At 49.8% G+C, this 20095-nt stretch overlaps 9 protein-coding genes and 1 non-coding gene across 10 annotated transcripts; 5 read left to right on the top strand and 5 right to left on the bottom strand.

Annotated features, from left to right (window-relative positions):
- Positions 1–114: 114 nt before the first annotated feature.
- EJ05DRAFT_491012 (uncharacterized protein) lies at positions 115–2019 on the bottom strand (the record flags this gene model as incomplete). The annotated part of the gene is made up of 4 exons (XM_033745940.1): positions 115–974; positions 1030–1401; positions 1471–1767; positions 1818–2019. The coding sequence occupies 4 exons, from the start codon at positions 2017–2019 to the stop codon at positions 115–117; spliced, it is 1731 nt and encodes a 576-aa protein (XP_033605048.1).
- A 1150-nt stretch (positions 2020–3169) lies between these two features.
- Positions 3170–4219, top strand: EJ05DRAFT_471583 (NAD(P)-binding protein). The gene has a single exon (XM_033742995.1). It carries the CDS (start codon positions 3241–3243, stop codon positions 4165–4167), a length of 927 nt encoding a protein of 308 aa, XP_033605047.1. The 5' UTR covers positions 3170–3240; the 3' UTR covers positions 4168–4219.
- A 330-nt stretch (positions 4220–4549) lies between these two features.
- Positions 4550–5324, top strand: EJ05DRAFT_471581 (uncharacterized protein). The gene has a single exon (XM_033742994.1). The coding sequence runs from the start codon at positions 4693–4695 to the stop codon at positions 4897–4899; it is 207 nt and encodes a 68-aa protein (XP_033605046.1). The 5' UTR covers positions 4550–4692; the 3' UTR covers positions 4900–5324.
- Positions 5063–5741, bottom strand: EJ05DRAFT_7142 (uncharacterized protein). The gene is made up of 2 exons (XM_033749916.1): positions 5440–5741; positions 5063–5381 (listed from the first exon to the last, which is right to left on the bottom strand). The coding sequence occupies exons 1-2, from the start codon at positions 5600–5602 to the stop codon at positions 5227–5229; spliced, it is 318 nt and encodes a 105-aa protein (XP_033605045.1). The 5' UTR covers positions 5603–5741; the 3' UTR covers positions 5063–5226.
- Positions 5742–6904: 1163 nt separating this feature from the next.
- Positions 6905–7895, bottom strand: EJ05DRAFT_481516 (cell division control protein 14; the record flags this gene model as incomplete). The annotated part of the gene is made up of 3 exons (XM_033745081.1): positions 6905–7372; positions 7432–7538; positions 7589–7895. The coding sequence occupies 3 exons, from the start codon at positions 7893–7895 to the stop codon at positions 6905–6907; spliced, it is 882 nt and encodes a 293-aa protein (XP_033605044.1).
- Positions 7896–8287: 392 nt separating this feature from the next.
- EJ05DRAFT_t2 lies at positions 8288–8374 on the bottom strand. Its single transcript has one exon. It is a non-coding gene; the product is annotated as a tRNA-Ile (tRNA).
- Positions 8375–8438: 64 nt separating this feature from the next.
- EJ05DRAFT_446968 (geranylgeranyl pyrophosphate synthetase) lies at positions 8439–10099 on the top strand. The gene is made up of 2 exons (XM_033742255.1): positions 8439–9535; positions 9585–10099. Exons 1-2 carry the CDS (start codon positions 8796–8798, stop codon positions 10000–10002), a joined length of 1158 nt encoding a protein of 385 aa, XP_033605043.1. The 5' UTR covers positions 8439–8795; the 3' UTR covers positions 10003–10099.
- A 677-nt stretch (positions 10100–10776) lies between these two features.
- On the bottom strand, positions 10777–11605 carry EJ05DRAFT_471577 (alpha/beta-hydrolase; the record flags this gene model as incomplete). The annotated part of the gene is made up of 1 exon (XM_033742993.1): positions 10777–11605. A coding segment is annotated over exon 1 (764 nt), but the record flags the coding sequence as incomplete, so codon positions are not given.
- Positions 11606–13949: 2344 nt separating this feature from the next.
- On the top strand, positions 13950–17329 carry EJ05DRAFT_506299 (uncharacterized protein). Its single transcript, XM_033747802.1, has 5 exons — positions 13950–14299; positions 14358–14711; positions 14758–15285; positions 15342–15481; positions 15532–17329. Exons 1-5 carry the CDS (start codon positions 14206–14208, stop codon positions 16984–16986), a joined length of 2571 nt encoding a protein of 856 aa, XP_033605041.1. The 5' UTR covers positions 13950–14205; the 3' UTR covers positions 16987–17329.
- Positions 17330–17767: 438 nt separating this feature from the next.
- Positions 17768–19329, top strand: EJ05DRAFT_481512 (DOT1-domain-containing protein; the record flags this gene model as incomplete). Its single annotated transcript, XM_033745080.1, has 2 exons — positions 17768–18297; positions 18351–19329. 2 exons carry the CDS (start codon positions 17768–17770, stop codon positions 19327–19329), a joined length of 1509 nt encoding a protein of 502 aa, XP_033605040.1.
- Between the last annotated feature and the right edge of the window lie 766 nt (positions 19330–20095).

Genomic DNA, 20095 nt, shown 5'->3' with positions numbered 1-20095 from the left:
TAATCTCACAGCTACTCTCTCCAGTCTCTCACGTGAATGCGAGATCATGGCCTTAGGATGCTGCTCTAATACTATGCAACGCGCTAGCCTTCCCAGCTACACTCAGACAAACACCTACACTGGCAGATCAAATGGCCAGATATCTCTGAGATCGTCTTCGTTTCTGATTGGCTCATCATCGTCCGGCTGCTGGGTTGCCAGTACTTCCTGTAATATTCCCGCGAATGCCTCTCGGTGCGCGGACTGGGTCGCTTCCCATTGTTCGGGAGGAATCCAACCGTCAGACTCAGTATTTAGCAGACGTGGCAAGAGATGCTTTAGCTGCTGTTTCGCTTCGAACAGCTTGTAATCCTGCTGATGGCGCGCAAGTTCATCAGGGGAGGGTAGTGTGAACGGACACGGTTCTGTGAAGCCAAGTTCGTCCCAGTGTAGCGCTGTTTGGATGAGCTCCTCGTGGAAGGCAACGGCGCCGTCTGCCCAAGTCCGGTAGGAGTAGCGGAATGGTCGGAGCAAAGATTCGTCTATCAATCTAGCTGTTGCCAGTTTTGGGGCTAAGAATTGAATACAAGCATTAAACACTTTTGCGCACGCCTCGCTTTTAGGCTCCGTACGGTCTTCGTTTTGATGATCAGGAATAGGTTGCGCAAAGTCTGGTATCTCATCTGCGTGCCAGAATGCTGGCTGGATGCCAGAGGATTGCCAATCGATGATTGCTGAGATGGTGGTGGGATCTTCTGCTGAGACGAAGATGTTTCGGGCGTGTAGATCGGGATGAAATATCACAGGTACAGCTGCCTTTTGGATACGAGAGTCCATGGCCATCTTACTTAGGACTGAGTGACCCTGTTCAAGCAGTCGGCGATGTGTTTGGACGGATCCATGGTAGCGTGGTCGTCGTGGAGATAGGTCTGCTGGTGGAAGTCTGGCAATCCCATTATCTATTAAACCATTACAATATGCAGCAAGATTAGGCCCTAGAGTAATGCGTTTAGATTTATGCTAATAAGTAAGACTCATAGGTCGACTTACAGGGTCCTCGATTGGGGTGAACATCATGGAAGTATCTAGGTTGTCCGACGTTGCAGTCCCAGTAGATGGCTCCGCAATGAGGACCAATAGCAAATTCCTGGTCAAATGGTAGCTTCTGAGCCGCGATGTATGGAGTATCCGCAAAGTACAAGCTGCCGTAAGCCTGGAAGTCGAGGTCGACAAGCTCTCTTAACTTTTCGAATATTGCTCGTATACACTTTATCTGGTCACTTACGTCCATACTCTGCCATTTCTCGTGCAGTGAAACCCCTGGTGCGTGTTCCATGATGATGTATTCACTACCAATGGTATTCGAGGGATCATCACTCCATTCTAGTATCTTCGGAATGGGGATACTTGTTTTCGCTTGTACTAACAAAGGCAAAGTGGTCAATCAGTCACTCAACCACCTTTGCTCCAGCATCTTGGCTTATAACCTACTGAATTTAATCGTCGCTACCTCAGAATTGGTAGTCAAGCTTTGCGGTCCAGCGACCGAAAACGGCAGTCTCGCAACGACACGTTTCGCATTATCAGTGTGAAATATAAACACCCGATTGAAGCCACCTTCCTTCTTACTATACGAAATGATAGAATTGGCACCAGGACAAAGCGCAACAACCCTACTACGCAGTGCATCGAAGTCGAATCGTACAGTGCGTGCTTCTCGTTCTAGCGTATCCCGATGGAGCCATCGGCCACTTGTATAGTGGAAGGGATCCGAGCCTGTGGTTGCACCTGCGCTCAAAACATACAACTACAGCAACAGGACCGCGCGAAATGCTTACCGTCTCTATGTGAACTAATCATCCGCCCGGAAGAGAAGAATCTTGCATGGGTAAGAGGACATCCATTTGATGTTGAGAGACGCGATGATGCTAGGGTGTACACGCAATGGAAAAGAGTACCGGTTCTGGCTGGAGGAGCGTGCTGCGTACAAGGAAGTCGCGTCACGAAGGAGGGCGCCTTGCTAAACACCGGATGGTGCATAGAGCCTGTGGCTCAAAGCGGAATTAGAGAATATGCTAATTAATTGAAGTAAAGAGATAGAATGAGAGTTGGGAGGTAAGTAAAGCTAGCTACCCTCTTAAGGAAGAAATTACGTGCTACTCAAATAGGTGCTATATTACCCTAGCCTAAACCGGTCAGTATCATTTCCCTACGAATTCTATAATATTTACTTCACCATGCTTTCATCTTTAAATATCTCTCTTCGTTTTATTATATGTTTAGGCCCTTACTTATCCTCTACTACAAACGCGATTTCCTAAATTAGTACTTGTGACGTCAACCTGGCCTAGACAATTTATCATAGGTAGTAAGATAAGATGTTATAAAGCGTCAAGAATATTGGTAGATGATAAGCTGTATCTACTATGACTCAATCTATGATAAATATGAAGTCTAAAACAATACTAACGTGTTATTACTTACTTATTCGCTAAGGATGTAGCAGATAGAATTTTAGGTTGCATGTGGTCGGCCGCAGAACCAAAGTTGATAATCTCCTTGCAATAACATGTTAACGCCCAAGTTTTGATAAGATTCAAAAGAAGAAGATTGCTAACGTTTAGTCAGTAGTAGAATCCGCGTCTGTGGTAGATATTTTACCGTCTGTTCTCTGCTATACATAGTACTCCGACATCCGCACAGAAGATCTCTCTAACGAATGAACCACGTAAAAATAATTATACCACTACCATTCAACATCTTGATGGATGTTTTGCACCTGAGTAGGAGCGAGGAGCTACACTAACAGACCTGACAAGGTATTTTCCGTATGACGTAGGTGTAAGTCCTCTTAGTAGCTCTCGAAGCTACGAGGATTCCGGACTTAAGATGAGCTCCAGTCAATGTAATGCTCCAAACTGTCCATATAGTAAGCACTACCTGAGCGGTATAAAGAGCAGATGACAGTTATTTCATTAGTGCTCGCAACGCTAAACTAAGGTTACATTGTTATATGAACCGGACGAGAATTATGTCCGATTGACCGAAGCCGGGATAGTGGGGCGGGCGGTGTTAGCTGCGCGGACGAGAGTTGTATCCAAAGGGCCGGATTAGTGGGGCCGTTGGTCTCAAGTGAATTACTATATAAACGTCTTGTGTAAACATCATGTCTTGGTATATCACAAACAGCGACATCGTAAAATCATAACAACAAAATATCACAACATCACAATATCACACCACCGTTCCCCTCTAACCATCATGGCAATCAAATACGACAACGTCATTGTCTTTGGGCCCACGGGCGCAGTGGGCCGCGCAGTTTCCCAAGAAGCTGCCAAGCGAGGCGCGAAAGTAACACTGGCTATGCGCGACCCAAGCAAGAAGATCCCGGGCCTCGACGAGCAACAGGGCAAATTCGAGCGCATCAAAGCAGATCTCGGAGACGTAGCCTCTGTCGAGAGCGCCATCCGCCAATCCGGAGCAAAAGCGGCCTTCTTCTACCAGATACACGGAACGGGCGACGGCATGAGATCCGTCATCGAGACAATGAAAACCGCTGGAGTCGAATACGTCGTCTTCCTGTCCTCGTTCACCATCTTTCCCGAGGAAGATCCACATGATGTTAGTCGCGAAAGGCTCATTCCGTATCTGCATGCTTCGATAGAAGCTACGATTGACGATCTTGGTTTGGCGTCTACCATGTTACGCCCGGGGGCGTTCGCGTACAACATCTTCCACCAGGATGTGGATCGATCATCGGATGTATGGAAGGCAGAAATCCCGGAATCCGACAGGAAAGCAGATTGTATCGTACCGAAGGACATCGGTCGAGTCGGAGGTGCGGTCTTGGTCGATCGGCCTGCAGAAGGACAGAAGGAAATTGTATACCTCTATGGCCCTGCGCTTCTTACCCGCGAAGACATGATTGCAACTATCGGGAAAGTTTCGGGTAAGCAGATCAGTACGACGGTGCAAAGCACCGATGATCACATCAAATCTATGGTCGCCAGAGGTCTCCCTGAAATAGCTGCAAAGTATCTATGCAAGGCAGATAATGGTCAGCTCCACGATCGGTACTATGCGGATGGGCGCCATGAAGAAGGATGGGAAAACATCAAAAAGTACTCTGGCTACGAGCCAACGAGTTTCGAGACTTTTGTTGACGAGTACTTAGCTGAGAACTGATTTCCTGTATATCGTAAACTTGCAGCAGCTTGGCTTAAAATTCATATGTTTTCCGCAATTGAGTGCAATGTTGATACTTGCGGTCTGAAGAATGGCACAGAACTAATTCCCCTTTTGCGCCGACCGGTAGGAGCAACATATGCCCAGGCTCGAGGTCCAGACAAGCGTTGAGTAAAGAATCACACGATCCATAATGTAACGGCTCAATAAGATATTAAGGAGAGACCTACGGCGAATATGCACACGGTTGCCATTCGACTCTCCGAGCTATACAGTTCTTCCCACGACTTAGCTCAAACCGCTCATGCAATGGCACAAAAGATTCCCTTATGCTTTCGTTATCGCTAAAATGCTCAACCAATCAACCGAATCAAACAACTCACTACTACATCCCTACGCCAACTCCGCCGTGGTATGTTTGTGTTGCGCCCCAGGCGCCAACTCTACCGGCACATCCGAATACCCCGTTCTCTGCGGTTCATAAAACGACTGATCACCACTCGCCACCGGTGCATAACCCGGATAATGTCCCATTCCCGTACCCTGCGCTTCGTAGCCCGTCTCTCCGAATCCCTTGGTAGCGTCATTCAGGGGCGCCAGCTTCGCACCTTTTCTCTTGCGCAGCCAAAATACCAGACCTCCTATCACGAGGGCGCCTACGGCCACAACGCCGACTACGATACCTGCGATTGCGCCGCCGGATACACCGCTCGAGGAATCTGGTGCTTGTGATGGTGTTTCGGACGGGGTAGGGGTTGATGTTTGTTCGACGACGGAGTTGGTGGACGATGCGGATGAGACCAAGGAGCTGGCCGAGTCGGGAATGTCGTCTTTGAGGATGAAGAAGCCTCGACTGGGGGCTTCGATATCGCTGTCGTTGAACGTGGCGTCTACGTCGGCGACGGCGGGCTTGAGGCGGTACACGAATTGGCCATTGTGGTTGTTGATGTCGTCGTCACTCAAGTCGACGGTCCATTGGAAGCTTCCGCCATCTGTTGTGTCGATATGGGCTGTTCGGACGTGTCAGTGCGAAGAATGGGGCGGAAAGGAGAGGCCGTGTTACGTACGGGCTAGACACTTCCAGTATCCCTTCTCGTTACCTGCGTCTGCCGTGCTGGTGACCCATAGCGATACTTCATTTTGCGCGTTTAGGATGGTCTTAGGTTTCGCGCCCAGTCTGCTGTAGACATAGCCTGAGATGCCGGTGTTCGTTGCTTGATCGCGGGTCAGTAAATTGGCCTCGGCGTACTATGATAGAGGGGTGGGCTGTACAGTTCAACTTCCATATTACTTCGGCGACAGATCCTTGCTTGAGTGTAAGGCTTGAGTCGAAATCTTTTGTCTTGCCATCAGGTTGTGAATATGCCAGTTGCGCAGTGGCGAAAGAAACTAGAGAAAGGGAAGACGCAAATAATCGTATGGCAGTTAACACCATTGCAATTCAGACACAACGAGATTTCGATTACGAGAGGGATAGTGGCAAGAGTGTATGAACGAAGGTACGAAAGACAAATGCAAAGGTGAAAATGAAAAGGACTCGGAGGCTTTGGCGCTCCGCTTGGTCTATAATGAACGGACTCTGTAGGAGAGTGGAGGCGCAGGTAGCATGCAAGTAGTTCGTGTAACTCCACGACCTTGAAATTGTAACCATCTGGTTGGTCCTATCGTCTGCTCCTCAGCCGCAACAGAAAGTTGATTCGCACTGCTCATGCGCTAGTAAGGTACCACTATACTGCTTGTGGAAATATCTTTGCTAGCGCATGGGGCTAGATAAAGATAGAAATGAGCTAATCGAGTTTGGGGCTTGGAATGCCGGACAGGCGCCGTTCTCACATGGACACCATCTAGCTCTGGACATCTTGATTGGGGTCCAACAAGGCAGCGTGGGCCATTGGCACCATTTAAATAGTTCAGATGGTAAGAATGTGAAAAGGCATATCAGATTCGGGCACCTGCTCTGTTACTTCACCAGTTTCATAAGTTTGGTAAGAACAGGGTACGTGGATGCCAACTAACCCTTGGCGGGAATCCTTGAACATGCTGAAATCACAATATGCGTGTGGGTTTCGGGCTATTACGCGCTATTCCATGTCACTGGTACGACTCTTGTATATTATATGGTCAAACCGGCCCTAGTCTTTGTCGTGGACTCACCCTGTGGTGAGAATAAGCGTCTCTCCGGCTTTGAGTTATCACCAGGTATCAAGTATCTGCCTCTAGGTCGCACATACAAGGTCAGCACCAGAATCCTTCCTTCTATCCAGTCGAACAAATCCATGCGTGGTAGATCCTGATTATCCTACTCGACACGGTGACTTACATCTCTTCCTCGATGACTTACTTAGTCTGCACAATGATATGCATAAACGACAGAAATGATCTTAAATGATAGAAAGCAAAGAAAACGGAGGTTAAGAGGTCGAAACTTTTTGTCGAACGATGTTGATATAGTACAGATAGTAGTCTAGGGATCTAATTGAGAATGAACTCATGGACAGTAAGGCAAATGCAGAGATTCCGAGACGCACATGAGAAATTATACATGTGCCATGAAAATACCCAAAACGCCACGCTTATCCATGTTCGACACCGAACCGATGCAGAATAAACAAACAAAGACAACTGGAAATATATGCTAGTGGATGGGGAGGCCTTGGGAGGGGTTTCGTTCAATGCGTGACCGGGGCAGAACTCAAAGACGCCGAGTAGGAAGAACGCCGAAGGTACCACTCAATGTTCAATGAGACACCATCTCTGCGAACGGAGCCGCTTCTTTCAGGTCCATGACCAGATCCTCCACATTGCTTAGATATTTTCCTAGTGTTTTCTGCTTCTCTTCTGTAGTCCGGGTATCTCCCTCAATGTCGCCACCGTTCACAATTTCTGCTCCACCCAGTACTGTGCGTCTTTCGAATGCACCCAGCAACTTGCTTGGGCTGCGATTTAGTCCTCCGATTGGTGCTGTGGAAGATGCGATTGAAGGGTTCTCTGGCATGAGGTAAAAGTATATGAACTCTAGGAGCTTGAGCTTGACATTGTGTGCGGTGTTGCGTGATTTGAAGAGCGATGTCACCGTGAGAAGACCGTCCATGTTCTCGAAGACGCGCGTGTTGGCCGGTGTGCTTAGGAGAGAGGAGACTAGGACGAGTAGTGTGCTACATTGAATGGCAGGGCAATTATACGGATCGAGTAGGTCGAGAAGAAGCTAGGACATAGTCAATTGTCAAAGTCCTGTGGCAGTCTAGCGATGTAACAAGCACATACGTTCATGTAGGTTTCACGACGGAACAGTGACCGCGATGGTGGGTGTAGAAGGAGGATCCCCTGGAGGACGTCTAGAGCCTGCTTGATAATGAGGTCGTTCTCATCGCCTGCACGAATCCATCAGCCAACATCCGAGATCATCTTCAATAGAACTTACTGTTTGGCATTCCCAGAAGCCTCTCGAGACAGCTCACCAGCCTGGTTGCGACATTCCATTCGAAACCTTCTTGTAACCTGAAGAACTCTCTGAATGCAGGATCGCCAGTGAGCGTGCTCAAATTCTTCTGCTGGTCACTTGCGGGTGCTATAGATGTCCTCCGTTTGGTAGGGGACAGGTTGTTTGATGTTCCTGGAGCAAGGCATATTTGCGCGAGAAGTCCCTCGATTTGTCGTAGGCCTTTTCGGATCTTGCTGCTATCTTGGGCTGCAATATTATCAAACGAAAGGGAAAGTAGTGCCTCCATGCCGACAGCGGTGCTTAGGAGCCCTTCGCGAGGGATGGTGAGGTGAATATAAGTAGGATAAAATTGATAACATGAGAGAAGCAATGATGATAGCAGAAGTCCGTTGTTGCAAGGCGCACATTCTCAAATTGCTGCCCAGATTTCCAGGGTCTGGGAGTGATGGCGTAGGTTGCCATGGTGATGTGCTGAGCTGTTAGACGCGCAGACCAGACCGCGGGGAAAGCTCCAATCCGATCCCGACTAGCGTGCGTGGCCCAGATTGCCGTCGAGACCTTGCATACGCAATGACATCTATCCCAACCCTTATAATCTCCTACGGGAAGGAATATGAACAAAATGATGCCATTCCACGCCCAAAAAGAGAGGACTGCGCATGAGCGCCGAAAATATAATGGTCACTACGAGGGTCGAACTCGCGACCTTGGCGTATCAGGGAAGGCTTATTAGCACCACGCTCTAACCAACTGAGCTAAGCGACCAATGAGTGGATTTCGAGCCAGACTCTACATATCTGAGAGGTTTCTCGACGGCATAACGTGTTGCGGAATATGCCCCTCGTTATCAGACTCGGTGTATCCGCGTCAGCTATCAATTGTCCGTCATAAGGCTCGGCGCTACTTAACAAAACAACATCTCAGGTTCCGAGATGCGACCTTGAAGATCTGATGTCTGCCTGACGCAGCTTCAGCTGCCGGTCAGCTTTCTATGGTGTTGTGGCCTGAGACAAATTCACGTCTCAGGTTTGGGGACACATGCACGTCAGACCATAGGTCAAGCAACATCGGCCACTAATACTTTAGAAGATAAGGTATCCTTCCACCTTGCTCTTGCTCTTCCATAGAGGGGATTGTGGAGACGCCCACCCCATTACCCTCCTGCCGCGGTTAAATCACTATCGCGATGGCTCATGAGAATCCAACGTCTCCGAATGCGATCCCGCCGCGTAAATCCTCGCATGGAATGGTAGCTGCGACCGCACCAGCGCATCCGATCAGCATGGCAGAGAAACCAATCTTGCGACCGCTCCCCGAAGAGAATTGGATATCGTCGAGAAGGAGGCAGACTACAACGTTGCTGCCTCCGCCAGAGGATCTCAAAGATCTAGGCAACGACCTAATACATCAAACCAAACAACCATGGAATGTAGAGAAAGAGAAGATTCTGTTGGCACCTTACGACTATCTGTATGGTCATCCCGGGAAAGACATTCGGTCGCAGCTGATTGCAGCCTTCAACAAATGGCTCAAGGTGCCGCCGGATAGCTTGTCGATCATAACAAAAGTTGTGGGCATGCTACATACAGCATCGCTGTTGGTGGATGACGTGGAAGACTTCTCTTCGCTTCGTCGTGGAGTGCCGGTAGCACATAATATTTTCGGAACAGCACAAACAATCAATAGCGCAAATTACATATATTTTGTAGCGCTACAAGAGCTGTCGAAATTAAACTCGCCCGATTCCCTCCTGATCTATACAGAAGAGCTGCTCAATCTTCACCGAGGGCAGGGCATGGACCTCTATTGGCGTGACACATTGACCTGTCCCACCGAAGCGGACTATCTCGAGATGGTGCACAACAAGACTGGTGGTCTCTTTCGGTTGGCTATCAAGCTGATGCAAGCCGAGAGCAGTGTCAAGATGTAAGCCTATATCAATATATGTATCGAAATCTCTGCTAATGACCTCCAGCGAATGCCTGCCGCTAGTAAACACGATCGGGCTGCTTTTCCAGATCCTCGATGACCACCTGAATCTGTCCACGTACACGTCGGCGAAGGGCTTCTGCGAGGATCTGACGGAAGGAAAATTCTCTTTCCCAGTCATTCATGCCATGCGCGCCGATCCGTCGAGTCTTGTGCTGATTAGTATTCTGAAGCAGAAGCCAACGGATGAAGACGTGAAGAAGTACGCAGTCGCGTACATGGACAGTATGGGAAGCTTCGAGTACAGCAAGAAATGTATCATGGAACTAAACAACAAAGCTCATACATTTGTGGAGCAGCTTGAGTCACAGCTAGGCTCGGAAGGAAAGGAGGGAGCGGAAGGTATCAGGCATATCTGTGATAAGATGGTAGAGAAGCTGCAGGAGCCTGTTGTGAAGGTGTAAAGCGTTGTAATATGTATGTACCAAAACACGTGGGTCGATGTATTGGTTACTTAATGCTTGGCAGATCCCAAATGTCACGGTATACGCGAAATGCACATTGATAATGTGTTGACAGCTCTCTTGAATTACTCAAAGCTACTCGGGCTTCTGAAGTTTCCTGCCTTGGAGATAAAAACAGGTATCTTGGATGGCCTTCAAATATTGCTTAGCTTGCTTATATGGTGTATGGGGTCTTCTGGTAGGATGAGGCCTCGACACTTCATTTCAAGAGCCGTCAGTGTTACCATACAATCCACCACCATCTTGTGGATTTCAACATAAGAAACGGGAACGTGTCGGTCCCCCCAACAAGCTTGGTGATATATAAATGACATTAGCATACTTAAAAGGTGATGCTGCAGTGATAGGCGGTACTGGAGATATCCTGTAGCCATAGTCAGATGTCTGCACAACCCAAGACGAAGAAAGCATCCTCTATGATAATACAACAACAACTCCTCCTACAAGTCCTCCAGCAACGCCTCAATCTCCGCATTGACAACCCCAGCCCTCTCCAAATGCACCCAATGTCCCGTCCTCACCAACTTCGTCCTCAAATCCACCACCCACTCCGCCAAAAACCCCCTCTGCATCTCCCCTCCCACCCCATCATCCCCAATAAACAACCCCGGCACCTCCACCCTCACCCCTTCCATCCCTTCCTCATCCGCCAAATACATCTCCCCCATCCACATCCCATACCACCTGGTCACCCCAACATACCCCCTCCCCTCCCGCCCAAACACATCCAAATGCGCCCGCTGCAACTCCGACGTATACCACCCCGCAACTTCATCCACTTTGCCCCCTCGCTCCACAAACTCCCGAAGCGCACCCAAGGGCCGGAAATGCGCCGCCCATACTTCCTCCTCGTGCGCAGCGAAGAGCACGCTCATCACACTCTCCGCATGCGTCTCACACGCGTGCTGTGCAGCAGGGGTGCTAATGTCGCCGAGCCAGGGTATATACCCCAACATCTCACACCCGGTCGCCTCCCTCGTCGCACGATTGATAGCATGTACATCGAACGGCGTGCCTAGTTTCGGTGGGCCGACGGATAAGAAGACAAGTGCGGAGAAGAGCTCCGGATGATACGCAACCGCGCGACTGAGCAGCGTAGCCCCGAAATCATGACCGACGCCTACAACTCTGCGTTCTGTCGGAGTGGCATGTCTGATGAGCTGGGCGAGCTCTGCGGACATGTTCTTGAGGGTGTATGCGGCGACGTCTGTGGGCGCGGAGGTGTGGCCGTAGCCGAGGAGGTCGGGGACCAGGACGCCATAGCCACTATTGGAGAAATGTGTTATTTGGTGAATGAAGTCGGGGGCGTGGGAGGGGAAGCCGTGGAGAAAGAGGAGGGTGTGGGGTTTTGTTGTTGCGGGGATGGAGATGTAGGAGTAGGTGTGGGAGGTTGAGGGGATGGTGTATGTTTTGCGGGGAGGGAGGGATTCGAGCATTTTGCTTGATGGGGGATTGAGGGCTGGGGATTTGTGAGGAGTGTGTGAGAGGAAGTGTTGATAATGATTATGTTGAGGTCGAAGTGCTGATTTAAGCATTGGGTGTTTACGTCTTGGTTCTTTTTATATATATCAGCGGAGACTTTCTACAGCCACGTGGGAAGTGGGGCAGTCTACGAGTAGTCAGAGTGCGAAGCATAGAGACACTAAGACTGTCTCTATACATAGCTACTATGAATCCTAGTATAATACATGGTAGGAAGATAAGTATATTATAAGACTCTAAATGTTCCAAATGAGTGTGCAAAACTTTCGTTGAAGTTTACGAGAAGCTTTAACTTACATACATTTTTATATTTCCAATTACTGCTAATAGACTTCCTAAAGGAGACATATGAGATGAAAGATGTCTCCGAGCTGAGTTCAGACAAAGTGTTTGTAGAAGCAAACGCATACACCTGATACACCAACCCGAATGACGTCATATCCCCCCTCTAGCGTAAATGAAGGTACTTGCAGGTGTTGAATAACCGTGGGGGAAAGAGAGAAGGCTTAAATGGTAAGGAAGGGACTATGAGGAAACATGTATACCTGCCGTAAGTATGAGTATCATGTCGATTACACGACCTACACTAAGGAAAAGATCAGATGCCCATCGTTAGGCAATATCCTGATGGACAATGGAGAAAAGTTACCATTGCATCTGATCTGGCCTTTCACGTTCGCCTTGTATAGCACAACTGGAAAACATTCTAAACTGGAAGTCGTCTGCGGCTATTCTCTGGCTTGGGGGAAAGGTGGAGATGTATAGCCGTTGTTGGTATGTCACGAAATTGTGGCAATTGGTGCCTTGCGACAAGAGAGTTTTGTTGCGCCACCTTAGGCAATGATCACAATGGGGATTTAGCGTATGTTAGGTTCGGGACAATTAGTGTAAATAGTCTCAGGACAAGTGTGTGTTTTACGTCCGGGCCATGGTTCGTTGAGACACGGCACACTTGACATCCGAGGACCACAGGAATTGTATAATGCCTAGAACGGACTAGCGCGAGAAACAACAGATCGGACTTTTGTGGTATGCTCATGATTGTGCTCGACCTTGGAGTGTCTTGTGATCTATGGGCGATTTTTAACCTCATAGTAATGCCCGCATGTCGTGGTATGAAACGACTGTGTTACTTGCCAAGTCGAACCGAAGCATCGAGTTGCCACGACTTGAGTAGATTGACACATTGCGAAAAACTAGAGGCCGAGAAAAGCCACGTCGCAAACATCGCTCTCCAAGAGCTTGTTAGGAGTTGGCTTGATCTGCAGAGCGAATGACGTCATTTGAAGGGAGAGACCAGCTGTTGAGAATCGCGACGCGCGATAGCAGGGCAGCGGACAGCACTGCCAACATGCAGCAAGTAACTTGTGGACGATTTTGACAGGACTTCGATCGCTGGATCAATGATGCGTTTGACGGACGTATGTATGGACTCTCTGGAGCGCCACAGCTCGATCTTGCTCAATGGTCTGTGTGTAAAGACGACGGCGCGGGCGCTTCCCCAGATTGAACGCGTCTTGTGAGATGAAGTGGCTATTGTTTGGACATGGCTCATTTGACGCAAGCTCCATTCAGCTAGCGACTTGCTGAGAGGCTCACGGACAAGCAGCTTGAAAGTTGGAATGCGACACTCTGATGCTATATGCTTTGTGACGAACTTTTACTCTGGCCTGGACGCGGACAAACGAGGAGGAGTAAGTATCCCATCACCAGGAATACCCAAGAGTCAGAACCGGCTGCAGGATCGAGAAGATCGAAAGGATCGACGCTGTGGCTGGAGCTGCCGTCGCACAGATTGACGACAGATGACGAAAAGCAGGGAAAAGCTGGCCAGGATCGCGATACCTCCACCTTTGCTGAGCTTGTCCCTGGCTGTCTGCTGTCTTCCCCCTAAGTTTCTCCGCTAATTAGCTACCCATGTCCCTGTTCTAGCCCTCAATCAGGGGGCGTCCCACCCAAATTGGCCAGCTAGGCAGCCAAATTCCTCTTTCGTAGGCGCAAACTGCTCGTCCATGGCCCCCTGGGGATCACTTACCTACATTATTAGATAGACCTGCTGCAAGCCTGAAGGCTACAGTTGATAACGTGCCGCTACTGCGAACAACAGCAATAATAACAAAACATTGGATGTTGTGAAATATGACTGGTTCCTGGTATCCTATTAGTGCTGGCGTGCTTCTAGACATCCATCCCGTCCAGACTGATTATTTATCATTTATTAGTTTTACTAGTAGTGCGCGTGAGGAGTGCGAGTGAGGGAATGAGATGAGTTGAGTGCTGGGGGCTGCCCTGGTGCTGGTGCTGCTGCAGCTGGTGGAGCTCCAACGCGGGAAGGAGCTTGGGCCAGGATTGGTGACGTATTCTTGACCAAAACGCGCCTTCTTCAACCTGTACTTGCACTTGCACACGCCTGGCACAGGTTTTGCGTTGCTTGGTAGACCGCACACCGTAGCTACGCTAACTCAAAACCCAATCGCTCTTCCCCTTCTTCAACGCCATCTCAAAATCTCTTCCTCTCCCATCTTGAGTGAAAGCTTTTGTTTCCTCAATATCGCAATTGCATTTTCTTGATACCCCAATCCTCAGCGACTTCCTTTGAGATACCCAAGATACCTTAATCATTCCTTCCACCTCCCCATCTGCCACCCATCTCACGCAATTATGGCCTCTTCCAGCGCTGTGAACAGACCCACCGACGTCAAGCAAAAGGAGACTGATGTCAACAACAAGCTTCAGCTCTACGGCATCTACTCAGGTCTGTATCCTTGTCATTGATACTCCAGGCGATCAGCATCTAATCTCGTATCCGTCAGCTTTCGCAAACGGCAAAGCTCCCTCAAACAAACAGATCGACATCGCCCTCAACAGCTTCCTTGCTTCTAAGCCCATCTCCGCTCCATCCAAGAAGCTTTCTCCAGAGGGCCAAAAGCTCGTCGAAGACTTCAGAGACGTCGTCACCAAGGCGAAGCTTTTGCTCTTGACAAAGAACAGCGGAAATGTCCTCCAAGACTTCATCTGGCAAACACAGCAGCTGGGCGAGGTTGATGTCAAGGCCCCAGGCGCTCCAGTCGACAAGGACACTGCCAAGCAGCATGGCAATGAGGCCCTCGATGGGCTGAGAACACTCGGAACGCTTCTGATCAGTAACGGTCAATTCCGCAAGCTATGTAAGTGTGTCAAATAACTTTTCGCGTGTATTACTAACTAGGTCAGTGAGTGATGCTTCAATTCTGCTCCGCGACATCGCTGGTGACGCTGCTCAGAACGCTGCGAACGTAGTAAATCCCGACGAGGATGCGTTGAACCAGATCGATAAGCCAGCTGATGACAATGTTTGGCATGACACGCCGGATCTATCCGCCGCCAAACTCAAGGAGCAGGCAAAGAACATCTCCCCGTTCAAGAAGTCGGATCTCGACAAAGCCGCCGCTGATGCCTCTGAGGCTGCTACTGGTACGCGTGATCCTAATGCTGCCGGCGATATTGCAGCGAAGGAAGCTCAATCTGGACAAGACCAAGGTGTTGACGCTCAAGGCGGCCTTGCCGCTGGTGCATCTACTCTCAAGAATGCTGCATCCGAGAACATTGACGATAAGCAGAAAGATAAGGTCAACGCGAAGGCCAAGGAGCTTCGTGAGAAGACTGATAAATACCTCAAGAGCAAGATGCCCAAAGAACGTCGCGAGCAAACCATCTGGCGTCTCAAGAAGATGGTCATTGAAGTCCAAGGTCACCAAGATTGTATGTATTCGCTCCCTCAATCGCACCACGCATCCCAACGCTAACACTACCGTCAGACCTCCAAGCAATCGAGACTCTCCTTCGCCTCGCCGAAGAGTACACTGGCCACGGAAGAACTCTCGCCGAGCACGGCCAAGGACAAGTGAAAGGTGCCCACGGAGCTGGTTCTTTGAAAACTGCTGAAGCTGACTTGAAGGTATATTAGGTGTTAAATCACAAATCCAACCAATGCTGACAAACCTGAAGACTCTGATCGAACGATTTGCCAACAGCACGTCGCTCGATGACCTTTTCGAGTCTATCAACGCCATCTACAAGGATGCTGATCAGGATCCGGAGCTCAAGCAATGGTTCAAGGATGTTGACACTTACATTCGCAAGTGCCTCAAGCAGCAGGGCTTCATCATGGAGGATGAGTCCACTCGTCAGTACAACGAGCTGTATGACCGTGGCCGCTACCTCCTTCGCGAGAAATACCGTACCCACACCGACCGCGTCCTCAACGAGACAAAGTCGTATGCCAACCAGTTTGATGCGGACCCGCAGAACAAGGAATTCGGCTTGAGCCTCCAGAAACTGTTCCAGGACCTCGGAAACGATGAGAATGGAAAGCCGACGTTTAAGCCTCATCTCGTCAAGGATCTCACAGAGGTCATCTTACCTGCCGTATTCGAATCTGTCCGATACGTCCCAATCCCTCGTATCGAGTACTCGGATAACCAGGTCGATGCCATTATCGAGAACCTGGTCATCGAATCTGACAATCTTATGCCCAACATCGCCGAGTTTGGAAGCGACAACTACTGGCGCTGGGGCCGCAAGCAAGTGGCATCCAAGAATAAGAACAAGGTGATGCTGTCTGTGTCTGGAATTCAGATGGACCTCAAGGATGTCAGCTACTACGTCAAGCGCAAGCAGGGTACCCCTAAGATCACTGACAAGGGTGTCGTTGACCTCTTCCTCGGTGGCTCTGGTCTGTCGTTCAAGATCGAGATGGAGACTGCGGACAAGGACAAGAAGGACAACGCGCATTTCTTCAAGGTTAACAAGGTCTCTGTTGACATCAAGAACATGAAGATCAAGATCAAGAAGTCTAGCCACAAGCTCCTCTTCACTCTCTTCAAGTCTCTCGCCCTCAAGACTCTGCGTCCTGCTATCGAGAAGGCTATTGAGAAGCAGATCAAGGATCAGGTCAACGCGCTCGACTCCAAGTGGTATGCCATCCACAAAGAAGCAGAGAAGGCCAAAGAGGACGCTAAGCGTGACCCATCGCCCGAGAACGTCCAGAACATCTACCAACGATACTACGCTGCCATGAACAAGAAGGTTCTCGAGGGCAAGAAGAAGGCCGACAAGGCGAAGGAGGCTCAAGTCAATGTTGCCGTTACACAGCATGACAGCATCTTCAAGGACATTACCCTCCCTGGCGGCATCAGTTCCAAGGCTACCGACTACAAGAACCTTGCCGCAAAGGGCGAGAAATGGGAATCTCCTGTCTTCAGCATCGGCAATGCTGCTGAGACCCCGAATGTTCCCTCATTGAAGCCCATCACCCGAGCTCATGCTAATGGTTCATCTGCTATCCCGACCACCACCACTGGCGCAGTTCCTGCCAACGGTTTCAGTGCTCAGGTTGATGATGCCTTCAAGTCAGCTCCTGGAGTTGTTAACGGCTCTGCCAACACTGCTCCTGTCGTCTGAGTCGACCGTAGCAATGATGCATGGCGCACGATTCCAATCATGGAGTGTCGATGACAAAACCGAACGGTAGCGAACATACGTCGCCATCCAAGCTCGTTTCATTTGTTAATCCTTGACTGTCTGCTACAATCTTCTTCAAAATGATACCATGTTCGCTTTGTGCGTTGGCACCATGAGGAGGACCAGGCCTATCGGCTGGTCGAACGGTTCTAGGGGTCGGTATATATGTGCTTTCTGTAATCAGGACCAGTGAAAAATGAGGAATGGTTTCGAGCTTCTGTGTATATATACGCAGGGTACGGTGGAGGGGTAATATTAATGAAACTCGTGCTATGCTCGTCGTACTTGATTCAAACCAGACTGTCTATGTGCCGTATACTTACATGGGTGCAGTTTTCGGGCGGTTTTCTTCACCCCTGCCTGCGTTCCTGAGGGCTGATCACGGCGGTATTGATGTTCTAAGCTATTCGTGGACTAGTGCCTCCATGGCAGGGTCCCCGGAGCCGTACCAAGCGCAGACAAATATTATGCCGTGCGCCGTCATTCCATTTCTGCCTAGAAAGAGGGTCCTACGATCGGACGTCAATTCGCATTCCCTTGACAAAAATTTGATCGCACTCCTTACTTGGTATCTACCTGGCTGGTAGTACCCCTGCGCTCGCTATCATATCCTTCGCATATTCTTAATACATCTATCAAGACCCTCTCCATCAGTTTAACTGGACCCCGCGCTTCCTCTCCACCGCGCAAAGCAGTTCAGAGACCTGCGCCCATCCTCACCATGTTTGCCAACTTCAAGGCCGCCAAGGTACAAAAGCGCACTGTTGTTGTGTCTAAAAATGGGGAGATGTCTTCCCCAAAGACGCCCTCCCATAGCGGGATCGACGCCAATAATCTGAAACGCGCCCACAGTACTCCCAACTTGAAGCCGTCCAGCCTTGTCAACAGAGGCCCGCGACCGTCACCAAAACCGTCTTCGCAGAGCATTTCGAGACATTCTACGCCACCTAGGAAGAAGGCACCGGCCAAGAGGAAGATTGTCTCCGAGATTCAGAGAGTGGAAAGCAGTGATGAGAGCAGCAACGAGGAAGAGGCGGCAACCAGAAAAAGGACAAAACTGAGCACTGATCTTACTCCCGATCCTGCAAGAAAAACATGGGTCACAGAGGAAGATTTGCGCAGGAAGACTTCTAAGATAATCCATGGCACTGACTTGGTAGATATGGTGGACAAGAGAATACCTATGTTTCCGGCAGAGGACAAGCCTGCGACGCTCTCTCTGAAATATCCCAGCAACTCTGACTCAGAGAGGTATGGATGGGGAAGCTTTATGGCATATAAGCGTCAGACTGACACACTCTTAGATTTCTGCTCATGAAGGGTCGTGAAAGTGAAAGTTTCGATCCCGTGGAGGATATCGTTCAGACCATTTACCAAGTCTGCAAACATTACTTCCCACCTGCCCAGACCGAAGAACTCACAGACGACATCAGCGGTATACCGCGCCGTTTGCGAACGGCAGTCTACAAGAAATCCCAATCCGACTTTCTAAAAGTCGTCGAAGAATACAACACTCTGGTGTCCACTTCTCTCGCCGACGGGACCATCCCCCGGGCTCTCCAAGCCTCTCACACTGTCTCTCTTGAACTTGTCGAACGCATTCTCTCCCAATGCACATCCCGCACCGTCTCCCCACACGTAGCTCTCCTCCGCCAATACGAAAATGGCGGCAACAATGTCTACGGCGAACTGCTCCCCCGCTTCATCCACCTCATCTTCCGCGAAATGGCCCTGACCTCGTCCTCCGTCTTCGTCGACCTCGGCTCCGGCGTCGGCAACGTTGTCCTCCAGGCCGCCCTCGAAACCGGCGCGGAGAGCTGGGGTATCGAAATGATGCCCAACCCCTGCAAACTCGCCGCCTCGCAACGTGCCGAATTCTCCGCCCGCTGCGCCCTCTGGGGCATCCGGCCCGGCGCCGTCCACCTGCTCGACGGCGACTTTACAAAAAACGACCGCATCACCGCCATGCTGCCGCGCGCAGACGTCATCCTCGTCAACAACAAGGCCTTCAACCCGGAGCTCAACGAGCTGCTCATGCTGCGCTTCCTCGACCTCAAGGAGGGCGCTCGCATCTTCAGCCTCAAGAGCTTCGTGCCCGCCAACTGGGAGATCAAGGAGAATAATCTCGAGGATATCCGGAATACGCTCAAAGTGGAGCGCCGTGAGTATTTCAGCGGGAGTGTCAGTTGGACGGATGCTGCCGGGGAGTATTTTGTTGCTACAAAGACGTTTGAGTTGCTGCGTGAGTTTCAGGCGAGGAAGGTGCGGAGGGCAAAGAGGTAGGCTATAAGGGTAGATGGATCTTATTTCGCTTTCCTTGTGCGTTTTGTTGCGTTGAGAATATCGATGTTGACAGGTAGGTGTGATCTGGCTTGGCGCGAGGAGAAAATATTTGGCATTATGCATTGTGTTCTTGGGCGGGCTACTTGGTTGTACTATATACCCATGGATGGATCGATGAAAGGACAAATGGAGCGAGGGGCATTTTTTTCAATTGGCATATCACATCGATTGTAGGATGATGCAATGCAATTCGTGCATTGGGTAACGAGGGGGAAAAAGTCCGGGCATGCATGCATTCTTTAGCTTTGGGATGATGTATTATGTACCTACTATCCATGATTGCGGCATGATTACGGCGATGGAGGAGGACGGTATCGGCATTACGAACGATAGAACACGTCTCTTCGAGCAGACTGGATGGATGGATGGACGGATGGATAGAATCTGGTTTCTTGACAGGTGCCGCGAGGAAAAAACATGTAGAACGGCAGATTTGTATGTGCTTGAGTGTTCTCATGTTTGTGTGTGATTCTAAGGATTCTAAGCATTCTAAGGCTATGGATGCATGCTGGGTACCTAATATGTTGAAGAAAATGCACACCCACCCTACCCTCTAGGTGCCTAAGTCTCCCAAGTCCGATCAAACCCATCCGCTGTCCTGTCCCTGACCTGCAGAAGAAATCCGAGCACCGCACCTTCCAAATGCCGACCTAACTAACTACCCACGTCCGAGTCAAGCCTATATGCAAACTTTGCTAGAAACCTC

The sequence above is a fragment of the Pseudovirgaria hyperparasitica genome, assembly GCF_010093815.1.
Source record: "Pseudovirgaria hyperparasitica strain CBS 121739 unplaced genomic scaffold EJ05scaffold_1, whole genome shotgun sequence".
In the NCBI taxonomy this organism is placed as follows: domain Eukaryota; kingdom Fungi; phylum Ascomycota; class Dothideomycetes; order Acrospermales; family Acrospermaceae; genus Pseudovirgaria; species Pseudovirgaria hyperparasitica.
The sequence above is the reverse complement of the archived record's forward strand: the minus strand, read 5'-3'. Positions and strand labels throughout refer to the sequence as shown.